The sequence below is a fragment of the Tamandua tetradactyla genome, chromosome X (assembly GCF_023851605.1).
Source record: "Tamandua tetradactyla isolate mTamTet1 chromosome X, mTamTet1.pri, whole genome shotgun sequence".
NCBI lineage: Eukaryota > Metazoa > Chordata > Mammalia > Pilosa > Myrmecophagidae > Tamandua > Tamandua tetradactyla.
Window position 1 is genome coordinate 167,308,110 of NC_135353.1, and position 23,871 is coordinate 167,331,980.

The window sequence follows — 23,871 nt, forward strand, 5'->3', positions numbered from 1 at the left end:
TGACTATTCACAGTGTTATTTGTATTATTTAAGGATCACATGCCACTTTAGAAACCCAGAGTGCAAAGATGTCCTCAGATTAATCAGAAAAACATTTTCAGTTCAGCACAGGAAAGGAAAAATATTGATTCTCCCCAAAGAACAACTCTTACATCAGCTGCAAGATGGAAATTATGATGGAAATTAACAGATTATGATCATTCTTTTTTTATGTTCATAGGGAACAAACGTTTCAGCTTTGCCTAGGACACTGTTTTTGCACGTTTGTTGGTTTTGTAATTCTTCCGCACCAGTTCAGTGAGTCAGTTATCAAGATGAAGAGGCGCCATCTTTACTCTCCTGTCCTGCAGGCTTCAAGGGCTTGGCACTTGGCTCCTAGGTGATTATAATGTGTCAGGAGAGAGCCCACTCACTGTGGCCTGATTCATGAGTCACACCCAGTTTTCAAACATGAAGACATTTGGACTGAGCTGATTTGGTTATACAACGGCATAACCAAATACACTGTGGCTGTGAATTCCAAGTTAGCAAACTGTAAACATTTGCCAAATTTAATAAAATTTCAGGCTGGGAGAGAGGGGGCCATTGGTTCTGATAACTAAAGATTTTCTTTTAGTGCACACAGTGTATGTATACATTTTGTTTCAAGTGGAAAGTTGACGAAGAACTATATAATTCTTACAGATCTGTTAACATACTTCTTTGATTACGAACTTAGGTTTGGACTTCAATTTAGAACTTCAAAAGCCAATAAGATAAAACATGTCTAGCAGCTAACAGAAAAATGAACTTTGAAATCAAGGAAGAGCAAAAAGCCTTGAGAAGTGTGGAAACTTTAAATGTTTATATATATATTTTAAATGAACTAGTTGGAAGTTTGTGGTAATTCAATATCGAAACCATGGCCTATTTTTCTAAGTTTTACTTGTAAAGATTTTAGAGATACAATTTTGGTCCACTCAATTCATATTATTTTTAAGATTGATTCACCATTATATGTTAACAGTCAATTTTATTTGACATCTAGAATTCTCTTTCAAACCTTGGAATTATTCTGGTTCATGTTTTTATAAATTAATCTAAGAAAAATAATATTTATAAATAAATATCAGAAAGACTTGTGATTGTAAGGTGCTCTTACAATTGACAGTACTCTTTGATGCCTGCCACATCCCTCCCATGGTGTATAGAATTTCTAGCTCTCACTCATATTTGTATCTCAACATTATTGTTGAGAAAAGCATCAGGAGAGACAGTAAAAAGCAATTGATGCTAATGTCCTTTCCCTGGGATCACCAGGGGTTTGTCCTTGCTGAAGTTATCATGGTTTAGGTTTCAGTGACACACCCAGTCTTCATTAAAGTGGGACTAATAGGCTACAATTAAGTTGGACCCTCTTTCTGGAACAGGTGTGATGGGTTGAAATTTGTTCCCCAAAAGATCGGGTAAAGTCCTTACCCCAGTACTTCAGTGTGACTGTATTTGGAAATATGTTTGCTGCAGATTGAATTAGGGAGTAGGATGGACACCACTCCAGTATGACGGGGTCCTTACAAGTCTGGGGAGGGAGAGAGACACATGACCACGCTGCGGCCGAAACCGAGACTGAGTCGTGCTGCCACAGTCTGAAACCAAGACAGAGACAAGGGACAGAATTCTTCCCACAGGTTCAGAGGGAGGAGGGAGCATGGCCTTGCTGACACCTTGATTGTGTGGACCTCTGGATCCCAAAGACACCAGAACTGTGAGACAGTTTTCTGTTGTTTTGAGTCTCCTAAGCTGCAACACTGGAAAACCAATACACTGAGTAGACAGGGCGTTTTTTTTCCCCACTCCTAAGGTACTTTGATGACAGTGAGTTGGTTCTTTCTTTTCTTCTCCCCCATTACCATAGCATTGCTGTTGTGTTCAATGCTTTGTTGTACTCAGGTGTTACCTGGTGGTGGTGGGTCAAATCAATCTTAAGTGAGTGTTATCAGGGGTTACCAGGGGTTGCAGAGTGGTGAAGAGCCATGCTCAGTCACAGAGTGGAACAACAGGCAGCTCATTGGAAGGTCTCAAGGTATCCCAGTGTTACCAGGTGGTAGAGGGCCAGCATCCATCTCAGTGTGATGGAGCAGGTAACCTGCTAACATTTATCTGCAGGGTACCCGTATTCTCTCCCTGCATTTGTGTTCACCTGTGCGACCACATTTTTTATATCACTGTTTTGGACTTTGTTCTAGTTTACTAGTTGCCGGAATGAAATATACCAGAAACAGGATGGCTCTTAAAAGGGGAATTTATTATGTTGCAAGTTTACAATCGTAAGGCCATGAAATTGTCCCAATTAAAGCAAATCTAAAAAAATGTCTAAATTAAGGCACCAGCAAGAGGTTACCTTTGCTCAAGAAAGGCCGATGATGTTCAGGATTTCTCTCTCAACTGGAAAGGCACATGGCGATATCTGCTAGCTTTCTCTCCAGGCTTCTTGTTTCATGAAGGTCCCCTGGGGGCGTTTTCCTTCTTCATCTCCAAAGGTCTCTGGCTGTGTGTGTTCTTATGGTTCTCATGGCTCTGTCTTTCTCTCTATAATTGCTTCATCTTTTGAAAGATTCCAGTGAACTAATCAAGACCCACCTGGAATGGGTAGAGTCCCAACTCCATGGAAGCCATCTAATCAAAAGTTAATACCCACAGTTAGGGTGGATCACAATCTCTGCGGAGATAATATAATCAACTTTCCAACCTACAATACTGAATAGGGAGTAAAAGAAACGACTGCCTCAACAAAATGGATCAGGATTAAAACATGGCTTTTCTAGGACACATAATCGTTTCAAACTGGCACAGACTTGAATCATAGACACACCTGCCACATGCCCTCCTTGTTCATCTCCCACTCCCGTTGTCCAGAAACCACAGCAGGCCTTCGTGGAACTCCTTTCAGACGTGGGGTTTACATTGGTTAGGGTAGATTGAGGTGCTGTAACAAACATCTCCACGTGACTAAGCGTTGGAATACATGCATGTTCAGCTTTGTTCACGGCAAGCATTGTAGGTAGGTCTTCCTCTTCCTCTCCTGGCCAGACAACATTCTAGCCTCTTCCATATTGAGCCCTTTGTGGGCAATACGCACGTCCAGGTAATGAAGAAGAAAATGGGTTGCATGCCCATCCCTAGGAAGATGCAGGTCTGGGAAATGTTACCTGGCTGGGCAGGTATATTCTAGGTGAGAATTGGTTTGAGGGACAGAGTTGGGGTTAGGATTAGGGAGCTGTCTCAGCTTCCAGCTTCCATAAGACGGAAGACTGGGCTTGGGGCTGGGCCTGGGGTGACTGACTATGGCCTCTTCCAGAAAGGAAGAGGAAGACCAAAGCTCAAAGAATGTTATTTCTCTTCCTTTCTCTTGGTGGGGCAGCTTTTAGGAACCTCATCAGCTACTCACTTCAGTGACAGAAAAAAAGCCATTGTTCTCTATTGCAGCTGCTATCCTCGGGATGACTGAATGTGGTGTCGAACCATTATTCATATTTCGTATTGAATGAAATTCATTATTATTTAATTCATATTTCATATGAATGAAAATCATTATTTCATATTGATGAAAGATTCTATGTGCACATTATCTTTAAAAACTGTATTAATATTAGAATATGTTCCATTAAAAGACAGCTTTGTAACATAACATCAGTAAATGGAGCACCGATTTGGAAATTGTAAAAGTTCAATGGGGCTATTACTAACCTATTTTAATTAGGCTTAATTATTTCTGGAAAAAAATTTTATATATGACTTGTAGGAAAACAAAGACATATGTAATGTATACTGTCCAAGAGTTCCCTCAAATTGTACTTTAACATGTTTTGCAAATATTTATGATCATTAATTTATAAGGAAATGTAATCTGCGGTTGCCATGTGTATCGATGGTGAGTGTGTGCTGAGCTGCGTATGGAACGTAAGGCCCGGACCGCCTTCCTTTGGGCACTTAGCGTTACATGTTCTGCATCACAAAGTAATGCATTTACTTTGTGAAATACTCAAGGGAAACCGTAGAGGCACAAAAAACGCTGACTTTCCTATCAGATGTCTTGGGCATCAGCTCTCCCGGGTCTTTAACGAAAGACCTTTCTTTCATCCTCTCCCTCAGCCTCTCTTCCCCAAGAAGAACTACGAATGCTTGACGAGCTGCGAGTTCCTGCGGTACGTCCTGGCGGTGAGGCAGGGGGAGTGCCCGGCTCCCGAGAAGGCCAGCGGGTTTGCTGCCGCCTGTGTGGAAAGTTGCGAAGTTGACAGCGAGTGCTCTGGGGTGAAGAAATGTTGCTCGAATGGCTGTGGACACACCTGCCAAGTGCCCAAAACTCTGTACAAAGGTAAAGGGCAAAGCTGGGTACTTTGCACGATCTTTTCTTCACAAGAGGTTTTGTGAGAATGGGGAAGGCTTCAGTCACGGGTGGGAAAGATTCAAGGAAATGTACTTTGAGCCATGTGCAAACATCTTAAAATATTAGTGGACCATAGAGATCAGCCACAATAAACTCAGACTGGGGAAGAGCAAATCAGATTATTTCTGTTCTTTTAAAATGTAAAATATATGACCTCCCGCAGCCATTCAGGAGCTTTTTTTTTTTTTTTTTTTTTTTGTATATTACTTCAGTAAGAATGCATTAGTTAAGCACTACTGGGTATAGTGGAGTAAATGGGCTTTAGGTCCTTGGAAAAGAGGTTGGAGGGGGACACACTTGAGAAGTGCATAATAAATGTACCAGCATTGTGTTTTTCTGCTGGCATAATCCAGGAACAGAAGTGTCATTGTACAGACTTGAAATATTTTGATTAGGCTCTTAAGAATCCTAAGCAGAGCAATTGCCCTTCTCTGGTATATAGGGATGCAATTTAACAAACAATTTAGCAGCTCTATTGTTTCAGTTCAAAAGCAGTTTCAACAGCACTTAAAAACTCCTTGATGCTAAATGGGTTGCTTGTCTTTTTCTGTAAATGTGGCAAAGATCTTTTAGGACTAACAGTTGTGTTATATTATGTATAGCCTTGGATACTATCACAATTTTATATGGTACATAAAATTTTGGTATGCTTTGGTCTGATTTGAAGAGTAAAACAGAGACTGGGTCACTGGGATGTTTAGGGTTACTATTCATTGACGGTAGAAAGAGTAATAGCATTCTCTCTCTCTCTCTCTCTCTCTCTCTCTCTCTCTCTCTCTCTCTCTCTCCCCCTCTCTCTCTCTCCCTCCCTCCCTCTCTCTCCCTCCCTCCCTCTCTCCCTCTCTCCCTCTCTCCCTCTCTCCCTCTCTCCCTCTCTCCCTCCTTCCCTCCCTCCTTCTCTCCCTCCCTCCCTCCCTCTCATGTACACAAATACACACACACATACCCCAAATGTATATTGTTTCTAAATTCTAAGGTTACTGTTTTTTTAAATGTAAGTAAGAACAGTATTCGACATCAATACTGGTTTTGAATTGTATATTGGCCGACTATTTTCAGAAGTCCGTCATGACCTTCATAGCAAGTCAGCTCTCCCAAAATGCAAGTACCTTCCTAGTGTGTCTCTAGCTCCTTCTTAGAAATACCCTTATCTGAAGTCTTTGTAATCCATCTGGTTTTCCTTTCTTACCAAAGAGTCTCAAAATCCTAGCATGAGTAAATTATGTCTCAAATTCAAAATAATTGCTGTTTTCCTCTTTTTCCCATGCAACTTTTCTTGAATGGATTTAAAATTTTATTATTTTGTTCATGTGTTTTATTATAAGCTATGTCAAATCACTTTTGCAAAATCGAAAACTTTTAAATTTTTTAACAGGTGGTCATAAAATCATTGATTTGATGGTCATTTTCAGCCAATGACTAACATGGAATATTTTTCATTGAGCTTAATTGTCAATTAATTTATATAGGTGAAATATTGAAATTAAGCATAGGATGTACTTTATCAAGAACCAACTTCTGTTGTACAAATAATGAAGACCTTTAAGCCTTCTTGGCTTGCCATTCATTGATTATTTACTTATTAATGTGTAATCTCACAGGTATTAGTTTGGAAATGCTGAAGAACATTTTTTAACCTTGTCCCCGTTTTAAGTTTAAAAGGGGCTGCTGTCCCCTGGATCTGCTGGTATGGGACAACACTTCCAGAGTGTCTGCCATTCGCCATGCCGTGCCCTGGGCCTGGGAGGGTAATGATCAAAATACCGTCAGCCCTCACACCCCTCAGTAGCTTGTCACTGTGGTAAACATACATTAAGTGGGCAACTTTTTAAAATTTCAGTATAAATTGGATATGTACCAACCAATGATGCCATTTTTCATTTTATTGCTTATTGACTTAACCAAAAAATTCAAAACCATAAACCACATACATGGTTTCTGTGTGCTTTTGTGAAAGGGAAGTTAGGGGTATTGATTGTATAGCTTCAAGAGCTTTTTTAGGCAGAAACTTGAATTTTTAATATAAAGTGTGTTTTGAAAAAGTGACCAATAAAATACTGTATTATATTTGTGTCTTTAGCTAAGGTATGCTGTATGAATCGTCCTTGGATGATGCTTCTAAGTAAGTTAACTCTGTAGCCCAGGGTTCTAGTTTGAAATATTCAACGGAAAACAACAGAGACCCTTTCTTCTACTTTCCAGTAAAGAGAATTCTTACCAGAATACATAGAAAACTTGAAAATGTTTACGTAAGTTTAGAACACCTGAAAGTGCTGGTTGTATTAAATGCAAATTTCTGTATAGTTGTGGAATGTTTGAAAAGCTGATCTTGCACAGATAGAATACAAAGGATTGCATCTGGAGATGCTAGTTTTCCTGTTGATTCTCTTGCTTTACTGGTTTGTCTGTTTTGTAGCTTAGACATTTCACACATTTATTTTACTGGCCAAACCCGCTGCCTCTCTTGACTCTCAACTGTGACAGTTGGTTTGGGTAGGAAAGGAGAAAAGTTGAAAGGTTTTCCAAAAGTAAAGATTCAGACTTATCTTCAATTATGTGTATTTTCCCTTTTGTCGTGGGCAAACCAAGAAATAAACATGTATCCATTTATTTTTTTTCCAAAAGACCTGTTGATGGAGTTAATTTAATATTTACACAGAATGTGTTAATATATGAGATATTTAAACTTCAGTCCTCAATAGGTAGACTAATATAATTTCTCACAAAATGCATTTTTTAACATCTCAAAGCATTGACCTTAATGTTAATATAAAAGCAAAGTGATTATTTTTATGAGAGATATTAAGTAGTGATTAATTATCGAATCATTGGAAGACTACATCTCTCTCCATTTCCATCGCTGTTAGGCTCATGTCAGAAACATGTTTTTACATGGATAGTCAGACCCTGTGATCATTATGCCACTGCTGATTGTTTATTATCATTGATTTTTTTATTTTCAACATTTTATAAAGCATGAAGGTGCCATTCCTTTGATGTCCCTAAACTACTAATTATGCTTTAAAAGACAAAGACATTGTGAGTTGCCATACAATTGTATTTTTGAATCTTTAAGCAGAAGAGTTTAGATTTCAGATTAATTTCTTCAAAAATAATTCAAAGCACTTCCATAATGAAAAACACATTGAGACGAGATACAACCCACACATCTGTTGATGCAGGAGGGCCAGCCTGCACCGGCCGTGAGGACTGGCTGTGATGGCAGCAGGTGTGGGGGCTGCGCCCCACCTGTGCACAATTACAGCCTAAGGGCCAGAGTGACTGCCAATCAAGGGAAACCAGCTGACCCTAATGCAGAGCAGATGGACCGTTTCTTAACGTGCACATTGCAGGATTATTGTCCATTATAATGAAAGCGAGTTTTAAGTGAAGAAATTTAAACCCACATCACCCTGATGCTCATTATGTTAGATTAAGACTATTGGTAGTTGAATGATATTTAAGATTAAAACCTTTTAGCAGGGGAATTTCATTGCTTGGATTTGCTTCTGATGAGCCCAAGTTTCCTTCAGGTGCTAGAGTCTTTACCGTCGCTCTACCTATGGATGAGCTAAGGAGAGAGGTGGATTTCAGTGTCTTGGAGGATGTCCCCTCTGAGGTTATAGAGCTAACTGGTCATCTTCTCTTTATCATACCCAAGGAGACAAAATGTCAGTAGGTGCAAGAACAAGTTAAAGAGGCTCTAAATTCCCTCAGATAGCTAAAAGACTTGAGTTGTCACTTAGGTTCATATTCCAGGAACAAAGGCATATTTGGGGAAGGGGTCAGGGTGACAGGAATTGGAGGTGGAACCTATGTGGAGAAATTCAGCAGATGGAAAGAGGTGTCTGCAGCCCAGAAAGGGATTGAGGATATATTTGAGAATCCCTCACTTAGCAAAATATTTTTTTCAGAAAAGTAAATGCATCTGGCTTCTGGATAGGTTACAGTATAAGCTTGAAAAATGTTCATGGGGTGTCAGACCTGGACCCAGCAAAAGGGTGACTTAGAGAAACCTAAAACCAGAAGGGCAAGAAAATAAGAATGTACAACAGATTTTCATATCTGCCGGAACCACCTCTTTACTCTGCCTTTGTTTGCAGCTTCTCCTAACCTAAACTGGAGAATTACAGAGATTTCCAAGGGAAACTTGAGATCAGACCATGGGTCCAGGCACCTTACTTAATCTTCCTCAGGCTAATAACCTCTTGTTAGAAACCCTGTAATTAACCCTTCGCCCATTTCACAAAGCCACAGTAAGAATCAGGTGAGACAAACTCATGGTAAATGAAAGGGCAGTGTGCAGATATAACCCAACAGTAAATCAAAATGCAGGCTACGGTGCAAATCAAAATGGTAGAAGTGTACGCTAGAAAACATTTTTTTTTATCAGCAACCTTTGGAACTGTATAAACAGAACTGATATGAACAGTTTTAAGTATCTACCCCTCCCCCCAATGTTTGATTATTTGAAAATTTCCAAACATATAACTTAACATGAAATGAATTCAAAACAGAGTTGAAATCCAGCCATGTCACTTTATATGCATCAAATCTTATCTAAGCTTTTGTATTTGCCTATTTTCCTGTCTCTTCTCTATTTAAATGTAAGAAATGGAAAAAAAGCAATGGAGAATTCTGAACTGACTTTTTCAAATTAGTTTTCAATCGGCAGAAAATCATGGTGGTGACTGCTGGTGTTCTCAGTGAGGAATGCCTTAGTGCCGTAGATTCTACCTAATTCTGCTGGGTTTACCCACCTTGTTAGCTGATAAACTTGTTTTAATATTCCACTTCTATAGTGGCTACTACTTTGAACAGCGATTCTTAAATCTTTCAGTCACCACACATCTTGCACACTCTGAAGGGGGTGGGAAAGAATCAGGAATATTAACTGCCTTAAAATGAAACACCTGCAAGGGACTTCTGACACCATGCACTCACTTATGCCAGATCCAAACATTAGAAAGTCATCATTTTCCAGTTGTAAAATATATTTCTATGGGGGAACATCCACGCAATCAGTTGAGGAATGCAAAAGACTCATGCTTTGGAAAACACTCTTGTAAGATTTGACCACATGAGAAGATATAGCTTTGCAACTTTTTCCTTAAAATGAAAGAAAACCTTTGGGATAGAAAGGAGAGAAAAACATTTTCAAATGACTTTAGTCTATATTCCTAGAAATGGGACGTGTTCAATAAAAAAATAAGAAATATGACTTGAAACTCTTTATGAATATCTCATCGTGTGGATTTCGTGTTCAGCTTATGTGATGCAATTTGGTAACATACTGTGTTCAGAAGTTGCTCTTGAGATTAGTAGGGAGAAAAAGACTTGTTCAAATGAGGAATCATTTTAAATCCCTCTTTAAAAGATGGAAAAGCTTAAAGGAAAGAGGCTAATACTCTTTGGAGATTTCATGGGCTGAAGATTTTCATTGTGAGACCCTAAGATAGAGTAGCACATTTATAAAAGGAAATAGAGTATCAACTGTCGTCAAATCAGGTTTGTCTCTCCTATAGATTTCCTTCCTCAGCTCTCACATCAGTTGAAGTCACACACAGATTGTTTTAGCTGGTGTGGTTCTGTTTCAGGTGTCCCTCTGAAGCCCAGGAAAGAGTTACGGTTTACAGAACTGCAGTCAGGACAGCTGGAGATTAAGTGGTCCTCGAAATTCAATATTTCAATTGAGCCTGTGATCTATGTGGTACAAAGAAGATGGAATTATGGAATCCATCCTAGCGAGGATGATGCCACACATTGGCAGACGGTGGCCCAGGTCAGTGAAACATTGACTTTTCTTTTCCTTTGAGGTAATGTTTATTACGCACATAAAATTAAATTCACCTCAGTCAAAAGTCTTGCTATAGAAATCAGTCAATGAAATGTGGAAATATTGATATGCCATGTCAACAAAAGAGAGCAGGAGTTCCCTAGATAGAATCCAGTACACCCAGAAACGTGGCTTTTGGCTTAAATATGCTCAAAGTATGTGTGGAAGGGAGATAATTTTCCAATCTTCCTGTGCACATTTATTTTCTCCAAGAAATACATTTCCTTCAGGTAAACTCAAAACCAACCTGAATAAGGTTGAAATGCAACACTGCCAGGGCTAGTTAATTTGATATCAAATCATCTAAATGACTTCTTTCCTCTTTCTTTTACATTTAAGCCTTTATTATACCCAGGGCCTTAGTAGCCCAGAGTGAGATTCAGATCTCAAAACTGCTTAGTGGGAAGCAGCCAACAGCTCATAAATCTTCACTAAGTGCTTTCTTCTTCATCTTAGTCAACTTAAAAACTGATATACCACCTGGATGGCCTCTCGCCCAGAGTTTATCTTAGCAGTGCTTCCTCCTCCTCTGCCACGTAGATGAGGAAAGCAAAATATTTTCTTTCTTCCTAAGGGCTGTTAATAGACTACCAACTGCAAGAAAACACATGGCTGAAGGAAAAGAATAAACTCGCAATGTGAAATTGCTTCATGCTTTTCTACAACTAAAATGTCTTCTCATTCGTGTCTGTAAGGACAAACTCTCAGCTTAGGTTGATCAGATCATTTTTCTCCAAGGAATGGACTCCTTTTCTTCTCCCAGTAAAAATGCATTTCAGTGTTAAGAGTTTGGAGGAGGAATTTGTTTTCTTCCCTACTAGGGATCTCTCAAAGGGGGAAATCACTAAAATAATTTAAGGCCACAACATGAAGTGAGAAGTTTGATGTAAAAGAAACATTTTAATTAGAAAAAAAAAATTGTTAAATAAATTTAGTGTCTTGAAATTATAATTCTGCTTTATATCTATTTTTTAAAAAAGGAATTTGTTTTAATGAAATACAAAGCTACATAAAGAGTACATAAAATTCAGTTTGGTTTACATGGTGGTGTAGTTTGCTAGCTGCTGGAATGCAACACACCAGAGATGGATTGGCTTTTAATAAAAGGGGATTTATTTCATTAGTTCTTCAGAGAAAAGGCAACTTACTTTCAACTGAGCTTCTTGCTTACGTGAGAAGGCACAGGGTGATCTCTGCTGGCCTTCTCTCCAGGCCTCTGGTTCCAACAACTTTTCCCAGGTGATTTCTTTCTGCATCTCCAAAGTCCTGGGCTGAGCTGCTTGGGCTGTGCTATGTTGAGTTCTCATTTAAGCCCCAGCCAATTAAATCAAACATCATTCATTGAAGTAGACATGCCTCCTAGCCGACTGCAGATGTAATCAGCAACAGATGAGGTTCACATGCCATTGGCTCATGGCCACAGCAGCAGAACTAGGTGCCTTCACCTGGCCAAGTTGACAGCTGAGTCTAACTACCACACATGGTATTCTCCCTTAGACAGTGGCCCAGTTTTGTTTGTAAATTTTCAAAATTATTCGAAAGTTTATAAAACTAATTGACAAGGTCATATCTTCCTTCTTTTTTGAGAGTGGTGAGAAAGGATTTGATGATGATGATGACAGTGATAGTGACGGTGGCAGCGAGGGGCTGAGGTGGTGGTGATTTTCCCTAGTTAAGGCCAGAAATACTTCCCTATCTCAGGATAGCATACTGACTTCAGTTTTTTTAATTCACAAGCAAAGCTTTACATGGTTTAGTCAGTAAAAGAATTGTCTCAGATTCTGCCAAATTAGACAGAAAGGAACATTTAAGAATGCATATTCTTCCTTTGATCTTGAAGTTGGTTAGCTTCTTTGAACTGTTGAAATAAATGTGATGATTCTTCTCAATACGTTAGTTTAGACTGAGGTTTGGAAGGGTTCACGTTCTATTCTCTTTTGTCATTTTCATCCACTGAGAGCCAAGTTTGACCCAGCACTAGGCATAAATGAAGATATGGATGACTGGTATTTAAGCTTTGGAATTCTAGGAAAGGTTTTAAGAATGATGAATGAAAACAAAATTTAGAACATGGCTTAATGCTGGTATTATTCCTAAGGTTGATAAATGAGGGAATAATCATTAAAGTTATCTGATATCTTGAGACTGTAGCAGTAGAGATAGCAGGTGCATTGAGCTTCCCCAGTGTCTACTTCTCTTCCTTGGATAGATATATCTTAACACATCCTTCCCTCTAGGCCAGAAATGGATCTTTGCAGATGTTGTATGATATATTCAGTTTTTTTTTTTTTAATGCCTTGGTTAACAATTTTCTCCCTAGAAATTATTAGCATTCTTCAACTGTGTACATTCTCATACCTACTTTCCAAATTATATTTGTCATGCAAGTTAAAGAAGCATTTTCCTTCTAAAATTTAACAAGGCTTTCATTTCTTGTCTATAATGTAATGGCTAGCTTACTTTTTTTTTTTTTGCATGGGCAGGTTCTGGGAATTGAACCCAGGTTTCTGGCATGGCAAGTGAGAATTCTACCACTGAGCCACTGTTATACTGTCCCTTTTTTTTTCTTACTGTTTTTTTTTTTAATGTATATTCTTTATTGAATAAATCCCTCAAAAGCTAGTATTGCATCACCAGGTTTAAAACTAGCTGAAGCATTTTTCATAAGACTTTGACTTCCAGAGTTGTTTAACTCTGGGGTGAAATATCTAAACACTAAGTTAAGTGATTGAAATTTTCCTTACAAGTTTCACCTTCCTAGAACTTCCTCGATCCCCAGCACATTTTCTTGTAATTGAGCATGCCTAGCTACAGTTACCCAGCAGAAGAATGTGAAGGCTGAGTTGAGCTGGCTGATGAGTTAGTGTATTTTTTTTAAAGCAGACTCACTTGACATGTCAGAATTAAAGGACTCTCTCTGCTCTGTGATATTTCCCCTCAGACCACAGATGAGCGGCTTCAACTGATGGACATCAGACCCAGCAGGTGGTACCAGTTCCGAGTGGCTGCCGTCAATGTGCACGGGACACGAGGTTTCACTGCCCCCAGCAAACACTTCCGTTCCTCCAGAGGTCAGTCTCTCTCCCTCCCCCCAGGCCCTCACCTTCCACCTGGGCATCTGTGGAATGCAGTCACCATCTCTCTAAGTTCTTATTTGTTGTTGGCCAACAGGTAACTAGGCTGTTCCCAGTGAATGGACCCAGATAAGTTTGAAGTTATTGTGTTAATTTATGGTAAAGGGCATTATTTAGGCTTTTATCTTCAAAAAATTGCAAATGGTGGGCTTTCCTAAACCTTAAAGTAGGAATTTTCCAGTATCAACATCTAGGGAATTGTTCCCTCAAGATACTCTATGTCAACCACCGTTCAATTAATTTTTAGGAGAAAAGTTTCATTTTCACTCCTTTCATCCATGTTGTTGTTCTTAAAATGCTTACTATATTTAGTATGACTTAATCTCCTACTTTTGTTTCATAGCATCCAGAATTTAACCCCCTCCAAATCACTTCATCATTGCTGTAGGTTTTAGTTCCTATTCCATTATTATTTCAAAAACTCTGCGACGCCAGCTTAATTCTCTGTCCCATTAATGGTTAACATGCATAGTCCCTGGCCATTGAAGGACATACTTTGGCCAGATACTAACAATATCTTCGTATTTATTTCTCTGAATATGTCTCTGTGTCTGTGTCCTTTCTAAATTAACTAGAGATTTGCTTGGCTAATCATAGAAATCCAGTTTCATAAAGATGTGTTAGTCAAGCCATTGACTTACTAATCAGCAGTTAGTTATCCTCTTTCGTGGAAGCTAATTTAAATTTATTTTTAACAAAATACATTGTGATATTAATGAATGATGTAAAACTTGTATCATTAATCATGGGTCTTCCATTATGGGAAGGTTTTAACTTGCAACTCTGAATTGAAATTTCTGTTCCATGGCTAGGGAAACTTCCATGTCTCAGATGGTCTGTCCATTTCTCACAATGTAGTTTAGCTCCCATGTGGTCTCCAGAGTTATGAGGCTCAAGGCCAAAACATGCCATCAAAATAATCTAATAATTAGATTTTATTGTAGCGTATGTTGTGAAATTTTAACTGTCTTTTAAAAAACAATTCTTAAAAAAGGAAACAGAGTGTTTTTTCAGAATATGTGAATACGCTAAGTAAGCTTTAAAGTAAAGTTATCAGTAAAACCATCTAACTTTGTCTTAAGATTGGGTCTCCTTCTGGTCAGATAATTTTTAGGGAGACATGTTAAACAAAATATTGGTCATGGATTAGGATGAGAAGCAAGTTAGAGAACTGTTCACTTTCAGTTTCATGGTCCAAATGTAATCCAGACATGTGGTTGTCAAAGCATGTTACCATCTGTTCAGTTGTCCACACAATCAGGGAAGGCAATCTCAGAAGAAGTTCACAAATTCAGATGTCAGACAGAAATGGTTGCTGACCTTCAGAAACAGATGTCGAATTCTTTTAAGAGCAGTGTTGCATCTTGCTGGGTAAAGGTGAGAAGGTGGCATTTCTGAAGCCCTGCTGTCACCAGATTCCTAGGATCTGGGCAGCGGTGCTTTTTAAGTCCTGAGGGCTGGGTCTAGGTGGTCTGGCTTCTGGAGAAGTAGTAAGGTCTTGCCCTCCCAATCTTTCCCCATCTGAGCACCTTAATAGCTTAAAATAAGAACTGTATCCCCTGATTTTAGTTACCCAAGGCATTTGTTCCTTCTCTTACTGAGCAAATATTTGTTGAGCACCTATGCTGAGTCAGGCCATTTTGTAGGCATTGGGGATAAGAAGTTAGCCCACAGAAAATAAAGCTGCTCTTGTGGAACACACACACACACACACACACACACACACACACACACACACACACACACACACACAGGGAGTGGGAAGAAATTAATTATCAAGATTAATAAATAAAATAGTACAGTAGAAAAGATAGTGATAATGTTCAAAGAGAAACAAAGACTAAAATACCATAGATATGGGGTGTTTACAGTTTTAGGGAGTGGAGCCAAAGAAGGTTTCTCTGAGGAAGATATGGTTGTACAAAGGAGATGAAGGTGCCAGCCTTGCAGCCATCTGAGGGAAGAGCTTGCCAGGCCCAGGAAACAGTAAGTACAAAGGTCCTGAGACAAAGTGAGTCTGCTGTAGGAGAAGATGATGCCTGAGAGGGAGGAAGGAGGTAGGTTTGTTTGGTCCTGTACAGCCATTGTAAAGAGTATGGCTTTTATATGCCTTTTTTGAATTTTTTTTTTTTACATGGACAGGCACCATCGAACCCGGGTCCTCAGGCATGGCAGGCAAGCATTCTTGCCTGCTGAGCCACCGTGGCCTGCCCCTTTTTGAAGGTTTTTTTTTTTTTTTTTACTAAAAATTGGGTAGCGAAAGGCACAGGGAGCTGCTGAGGAAAGAACTGGCATGATGTGACGTAGGGTTTAGTAGATCATGAAGGCCACCGTGTTGAGGATAGAGTATTAGGAGAGGAGTTAGCAGCAGGGGGGCCGTTAGGAAACTAATACAACATTCTTGGTGAGAGATAATGGTCAGTTGGAAAAAGCCAGAAGTGAACTGATTCTCCATGTACTTCAAAAGGTAAATCTGATAGGATTTCCTGATGGGGTATAGGAATTGACAGGAGTCAAGAATGATTCCAGTGTTCCTATACTGTGAGTTGTGGTAATTGCTGATGGCTGAAATGGAGATGCTGGAAGGAAGGAAAGGTTCAAGGGGAAGCTATTCTGTTTCTTTGAGAATCCCCTAGAAAGGAAGTAATCACTTTCAGGTCCTTGAGATTTCTGTATTTTAGGCCCTTTTCTGCAAACAGACGGGAAAGGGCCTAAAACACACCTACTGGTCCTTCTGATAGGGCTGAAGTTGAGAAAATTGGATAATAAAGGGAGAAGCAAAGGACACCAAGCTAAACTTTATTTCTACCTTTAAATTTTCCCAGTAAATTCTGACGATCTTAGAAGGGTGGTAGAAACCTTCTCAAACTGAGTAAATTTATTAAGGTTATTAAATGATACACTTAAAATGAGGGAATTTTGTGTTTTGCATGTTACATATTAATAAACCTGTACAAGCTTTCTTTCTCAGTAAAGAACTCTTCAACTCTTGATGAGATTGACTGAGAGGGGAAAGGCATCACTGTCTTCTAAGCAGTTAAGAAATCCTTTAGACATATCCTGAGGCTCTGAGTCATCCTTCATTTATCTGATCTGTGAAACTTCCATCATTCTATTATACGTCTTCCCTGAAAACATAGAATCTATTTTGAGTTCTGTACAGGTGTTTTGTTTGTTTGTTTGTTTTGATTTGCAAGAGTAAGAGAACTAAAATATGGAAGGCTTCTCAAAATGAGATGTATGGAAGTGTAAATTTTGGACGTAGTTGTAAAAGCAGAAACTAGTACAAACATTTAATGGTGCCTGCACTGCTTCAAAGAATGGTGCGTTTTCATTCAATAAAAGGCCTTTTATTTCTGTATGCACCAGAACTGAAACTTCACCAGTTTGAAGTGTTCTAGTGGTTTAAGACGGCTTAAAGAAAGAATTACTGCTTCCTGCATAATAGCCCATGGACAGGGTAAGCACTTATCTAGTGTATTTGGGTTGCAGCAAGCCAGCCTTCATAATTGAAAGCTGGGTCAAGGAAAAGGGGAAGGAAATTCTTCCATCTACCGTGAACACCTCTGAAAATGAAAATAAAAAGAAATATAAAAGGACAAATAATAACAAAGTAGATTTCATTTTATTAGGCCCAAACACCTGGTGGTCATGGGCTCTGATTCTGATTCTCACGGAAAAGCCAAGCTTTTTGTTGTTATCTACCTTAAGGTTGAGTTTTAAATACAGAATTACTTTTGTGGTTTACCAGAATAGATTGACTATTGTTGAGTTAATTTCTCTTAACCTCATTTATTTTTCCATAACTTAATCCTAAACCCTTGGAATACCTATTTTTATATAAAATCTTAAGCTTTTCGTTCCCTGCTAAATGCCATTTTTGGATATTTTTATTGCTAACCCCTGCTTCCCCCAGGAGATATTCATGATTATAGAATGGGTAATACCAGTAGTTTGGCTGGAAGCAGACAGGCTAAAATAGAGATTGCGATAATTTCTACATGTGCTTCTTTTAGCTCCCTCTACTATCTTTCCCCTTGCTACTTGGGGAGGAAAACTGGCTTCAAATTTAAAACTGAAAATTAAATAAAAATTAATTCATTGCCTAATATCTAAGATCCCTTTCTGCCTGCTGGGTCTTTATTTAGAAAGTGGACACGGCAGTCTGTGCCAGTGATGTTGCCTTGGCAGATGTCTCGGTGAAGGGCCTTTCGGGCCGAGCACGCCGCCAGGTCCGAAGGTCCACTGAGCTTCCTCTCCTGCTCCATTTGGAACAAACAGTGTGAACTGTCAAAACGCAGTCCATATTATGTTGACTCACAGCGCTTTAGAATGTGACTGTTGACAACAGCAGCTGGTTCTCCCCCCGAGGCTGACCTGTGTATCTGGGAGGTGCGCCAGGAATCAGGGCAGGTGAGAGGGCAGTGAGGCCGGGGAGAGAAGGGAGATGACCCCAGGGTGCTAGTGTGCTGGTTACCCAGTGGGCATCTAGTGTGCCACCCCCGGGCCCCCCAGGAGCCTGTGGGGACACCCAGCGTGGCAGTGTGGCTCCCAGCAGGGCAGAGAGAGGCCACGCGGTGCCGGGACAACCACCTGTGCCTCCTGTGGGTGCTACTCCCGTGCACAGTGACCTGCAGAGCTGACTGTGGGGCCCAGCCTCGGGCCAGGAGGTGCGAGAGCAGCACTGAGGTTGAGCCAAGATGCCTGGAAGGGTCACTTATGAGGATATGTGGGGTGGGCCCTTGGAACATCCACTTTCCTGCTGTTTTAATCTCAATATCCACGTGATTTCAACTGCGGCGCCTATCTCACGCATCTTGAATCAGGCTTTAATATAAACATGTAAATAACTTCATGGGTAAAGTTTGGCAGTCATGCAAGGAATCCTCACATTACTGAATATCCCTGGTTGGCTTCCTTCATTGCACAGAAGGAGTAACGGGGCAGGCAAGCTTTTCCAGGTTCCTCTTTCTCCTGTCCCCTGGTACCACCCACCCACCTCCGGCTGTGGGCAAATTTGACATTATCGTCCACTTCTTTAAACAAGCAAACCATGGATTTCTAACTAAAGGAAAGAAAAAACCTTGCAAATTTACAATTTGGAGTGACAGTTTTAAAAATAGGAAAATAGGGCAGGCCATGGTGGCTCAGCAGGTAAGAGTGCTTGCCTGCCATGCCCGAGGACCCGGGTTCGGGTTCGTTTCCTGGTGCCTGCCCATGTAAAAAAAAAAAAAAAAAAAAAAAAGGAAAATACTTTTTGGATTCCTACTTGTACTTGTTTATCTTTGTCAGCTGTTTGATATATATATATATTGATAAATATATCAAGAGCACATGCTCAGTTTTTTGTTTATTTTAACTTTTTTTTTGTATAGTATAACATATACAAAGCAAAGAAATGCAAAAGCAATAGTTTTCAAAGCACTCTTCAACAAGTAGTTACAGGACAGATCCCAGAGTTTGTCATGGGCTACCATCCGATCCTCTCAGGTTTTTTTCCTCTAGCTAGTCCAGAATATAGGAAGCTAGAGGGCTTAAATATTTTTTATCGTCACAATCGACTTTTTTTTTAAATTGAGCTGAGTTTTTTGAGTGGTTCTAAATCTAATTCTTCTTATTTTTTTTTGTGCAGTCCTATGTTGTTGTTTTTTTCAAACTTTTTTATTGTATAGTATAACATATATACAAAACAAAGAAATAAAAAAGCAGTGGTTTTCAAAACACTCTTCAAAAAGTGGTTACATGATTGATCCCAGAGTTTGTCATTTGGCTACCATATGATTCTCTCAGATTTTTCCTTCTAGCTGCTCCAAAACATAGGAGGCTAGAGGGCTTAAATGCTTTTTATCATCACAATCGACTTTTTTACCTTCTTTTTTTGTGAACAATAACACACATACAAAAGAAGCTATAAATTTCAAAGCACCGCACCACAATTAGTTGTAGAACATATTTGAGGCTTTGACATGGGTTACAATTTCACAATTTTAGGTTTTTGCTCCTAGCTACTCTAAAATGCTGGAGACTAAAAGAAATATCAATTTAATGATTCAGCATTCATATTCATTTGTTAAGTCCTACCTTCTCTGTATAATTCCACCATCACCTTTGATCTTTCCATACCTCTCATTGGGGTTGTTTTGTCTATGCCCATTCTAACTTTTTCATGTTGGAAGGGGCTGTCGGTAAATTGGGGTAGGGATATGGAACTATCTGATGTTCTGGAGAGGCTGGGCCCTCTAGGTTTCAGGACATTTCTGGACCAGGGACCCATCTGGAGGTTGTAGGTTTCTGGAAACTTACTCTAGTGCATGGAACCCTTGGGGAATCTTTATATATTTTCCTAGGTGTTCTTTAGGATTGGCTGGAATGGTCCTGGTTGGGGGTTGGCAGGTTATGATAGGTAGCAAGGTCTACCTGAAGCTTGCATAAGATCAACCTCCAGAGTAGCCTCTCGACTCTATTTGAACTCTCTACCACTGATACTTTATTAATTACACTTCTTTTCCCCCATTTGGTCAGGATGTATTGTTGATCCCACGGTGCCAGGTCTGGATTCATCCCTGGGAGTCATCTCCCATGTCTCCAGGAAGACTTTCACCCCTGGATGTCATGTTCCACATAGAGGGGAGGGCAGTGATTTCACTTACAGAGTTGGGCTTAGAGAGACTGAAGTCATATCTGAGCCACAACAGAGGTCCTCCAGAAGTAACTCTTAGGCATGCCTGTAGTATTCTAAGCTTCTCCGCTACCTACATAAGCTTCACAAGAGTAAGCCTCATGATTGAGGGCATGGCCTGTTGATTTGGGTGTCCCTAAAGTTTGACACAGTATCAGGGGATTCCCTGATGGTAAGATTTAATAGTTCCATATTCTTTCTCCCCTCCCTCAAGGGACTTTGCCAATAGTTTTTGATTATCTAGGATGTTTCCAGGCATTACAATAATCTATACAAGATTAAAGGACCTCTTTCTCATTCTATGCTCTGTGTTTCACTTGTTCAAATTAGCTATACAGATAGGTTGAATTAGATTATGCATTACAGAAAATTTCAGTTCCAGATCAAATAAACCTTTCTTCCATTGTTCTCAAAGAGTATGTGTGGTTCTAAAATACAGACTCTGTCTTCCTTACCCCTATGTTCTGAATTACTTTAACCCCAACCTGTTTGGCTTCATTCTTATCTCTAAATATCAGGTTCTATATATAAAACAGCCTCTCAGAATCCAGAAATAATCACCACTCTGGACTTAACTGTGTCTGCTCTAAAAGCTTATAGTCTAGGCCCCTGTTTTCTTATACGCATCTTCCGAAGGTGACCATACCATTTTTGTTCTTTTGTTTTTGACTTATTTTGTCTCGCCAAATGTCCCCCATGTTCATTCACATCGTTACATGCCTCATGACATTGTTCCTTTTTAGCAGCACAGCCTTCATTCATAAGTATATACCATTGTTTGCCAATCTGCTTCTCCTTCAGTGCTTCCTTCAGCCACTTGCATTCATTGGGCATCATATAGAAGGCCCAAAGTCCAAAGTCCATCAACATTCTCAATTTTAGATAATTTGATTATTTCTAAGAGACAGAAAACCAATAAACACAACTCACCATATAAGAGATCTAAACCTCCTCTCTTAACTCTTGTCCCTCACCCCATTATTTATCTCTGCTGTACTGTGGTAGTGCTGATGGTTTCCTTTTGAACATAGCTCATACACATGCTCAGTTTTAAAAATATCTGTTGCTAAGTAGCTACTACCTATTACAAGATATGATTTACAAGTTTGCTGAATTTTGGAAATAAAGTGTTTGCTTCTTGTTTACACGACCACTTCTATGTGTTAATATGGGTATAAAAGATTGAAGAGTCCCAGTTTTGTGACCGTAAGGAGGCAAATCAGAATCCTTTTTTATTGGCATTTTGACAAAGGCAGGCAAACATTTCACATTTTTTAAATGAGTCAATATCAATTTAGCATCATAAAATACCGTGATTTTTAAAGGAACATTTTAAATCCAACATATCTTATCATGAATCACATTTATCATCTTTTTTGTTAATATATTCATTTCCCTCCAAATCTAGTTTTCGGCCATCTTAGTCTCCTTATTTCCCCATGTGTATCAAGTACACTGCAGAAGGAAAGAAAGCAGACAATGTTTTCATAGCATATAAGTGTAGCTGTGGCTGTTATTTCCTGCATACACCAGGGTGTGTGAGTGAATCTGGAGCAGACATCGCTGGTGTGTAATAAAGTTCCCTGTGGCTCCATGGGGACCCAGGGCTTTTCCTGCTGTTCCATAACTGCACTGTGTATGCCCTTTCTAGCAGGCATGGTTTGCCGGTGCACAGGGCTTCAAACTACTTAGTAGTCGGAATCTGCCTCCAGTGCAGCTTCAGCAGCTTTTCAGAGACTCACTAACTGCCATGTGCCTCGTTATACTGCAAGGCAGTTTTTCTTTTTAACGGGAGAAGAAAAACTATCCCAACTGCTGAGTCTGGAAAGAAAAAGCAAAAAGACTTAAATATTAAAGCCAGTGTTGTATTTAACAGGAGAACTTGTGACATAGTTATATCATTCCTTAAGAAAAACCTTGCACGTGATTACAGTAAAATAGCTTAAGCATTATCCCCATCCTGCATTTCTGTGGGATATTTGATCCGCAGACGTCATCTGTGGTACTCAAGTAAAATCGACATTCATCTTTTTGAAATATATGTTGTGCGTTTTTATTTGTAAGCATATATGGCTGTATGATTATTTCCTTGCTATCTTGATAGCCCTTTACATACTGCTTAGTTGTCCTTTTAATGCACAGGGGATGGATTTCTGTATTTAATAAACAGCCTTATCTGGAACTTGGAAGAGCCTGGCTCCCAAGAAATGATGGGATTTCTCCCGGGACAGGCAGAAGTCCTCCTTTCCCATGAGATTTCTCATCAGGGTAATAATAGACTGCTATTTCTCCAGTGGTGATGAGTGACTTTGTTTGTCACTTTACCCACTGGTGCCTCAAAGACATTCTATTGTGCCAAACCTTCCCACGAGCCATTTTCTCACTGTGGCATTACCACAAAAGGTCATGATGAAACCTGAAATCTGTCTTTCTGAAACCTAACTGTTCCATTTTTCTTTGCTGAAAGCATCACGTGTGATTGTAAACAAAAGGAACTATTTCTCCAAGGTTCAGTTTGGATTTACATAGTAAATATTCAATGTGTTTTGCACTGGAAATCTCATAAATTGTATCTAAATAGAGGGACCTAATATAGCCTTACCATTTTAGTTGTCTTTGAAAGAACGTGTGCTTGGTTTCTGTTGTCTGAAACGTGTTTCTATAGATAATTGGGAAGGTTTTAAGAGGGATTGGAATGAAGCAGTTAATGAAGTAAGCTGGGGGAGAATATGCTCTGGATATATGACTCGCAGGGAGGACAGGGAGAGCACTGATCTGGGAACCCAGTAGTCCTGGGGTGAATCTGATCCTCCTTCCCTTATGCTCTTGAATAACTTGATCCTCAGTATCCTGCTCTGTAAAATGGGAGCAGTGTGCCAACATTTAATCAACAGAGCGACCTGCCCAAGGCTGTGTTGCTGCCAGCTGCCCCCGCTTGGTGCAGGAGAAAGGGGGAGGGAGGCACCAACAGCCCCCACCTCTGCAGGCCCGACGCTGCTTTTATAAATCAGATGTTTATAAAAATTTGAAATAAACTTAGTGCTCAGATGAAGATTCATAAAACTAATGGTATCACTGCTTTTGAAACATTAAATCAGGAATGGACAGACTGCGGACTGCCAGCCGAATTCCACCTGCTGCCTGTGCGGTACCTAAAGCTGTTTCGGAACCGAGCCCCACTCGTCTGTTCCCAGGTGGCCCTGTCCGCATGCCAGCGGCCACGCCCAGCTATGCCTCGGAGATCACAGGCCCCAAAGCCCAAAATGTTCATACTGATGCCCTACAGAAAATGTTGGTGACCCTGGTACCAGACTGTCATGATAATCTTTCTTAGCCATAAAAGGCTTTTAAACTCTTACAGCCTGTTGGGACCCAGGCCCGCCCTTGCTATGATGAAATATGGCCCATGTCCAGCATGGGGCCTGTGGAGTTGGGAGCTGTTGGCGCCTCCCTCCCCCTTTCTTCTGCACCAGGTGGGGGCAGCTGGCAGCAACATGGCCTTGGACAGGTCACTTTGCCCCTCAGACTGTAGCACCCTCGCCAGGAAAAGCAATGGGTGAAATGAGTAAGTCGCAGCCTCCTTACCTATCACCTGTGAACTTCCAACTGCGTTTCAACATTCTAGTACAATTGAAACATCATGTAAACTGACAGAAAGGATTTTGTGTAACTCAAAAGAAGAAAAGTACTGCATTGCATAATGGAGGGAGCCATTTCACATTCATTTCACAAGGAATATGGAAACGCATTAAGACTGAATGAAAACCTTCTGGTTAGATAAGTGGGATGGATCCAT

The 23,871-nt window shown here is 39.9% G+C and overlaps 1 protein-coding gene across 1 annotated transcript in view; it reads left to right on the forward strand.

Annotated features, from left to right (window-relative positions):
* Positions 1-23,871, forward strand: part of ANOS1 (anosmin 1) — a 170,708-nt gene that overhangs the window by 117,154 nt on the left and 29,683 nt on the right. The window contains exons 4-6 of the mRNA XM_077146445.1: positions 4,132-4,354; positions 10,024-10,208; positions 13,204-13,333. Of these exons, the coding sequence (XP_077002560.1) occupies positions 4,132-4,354; positions 10,024-10,208; positions 13,204-13,333 (538 nt within the window). The remainder of the gene's footprint in view (positions 1-4,131; positions 4,355-10,023; positions 10,209-13,203; positions 13,334-23,871) is intronic.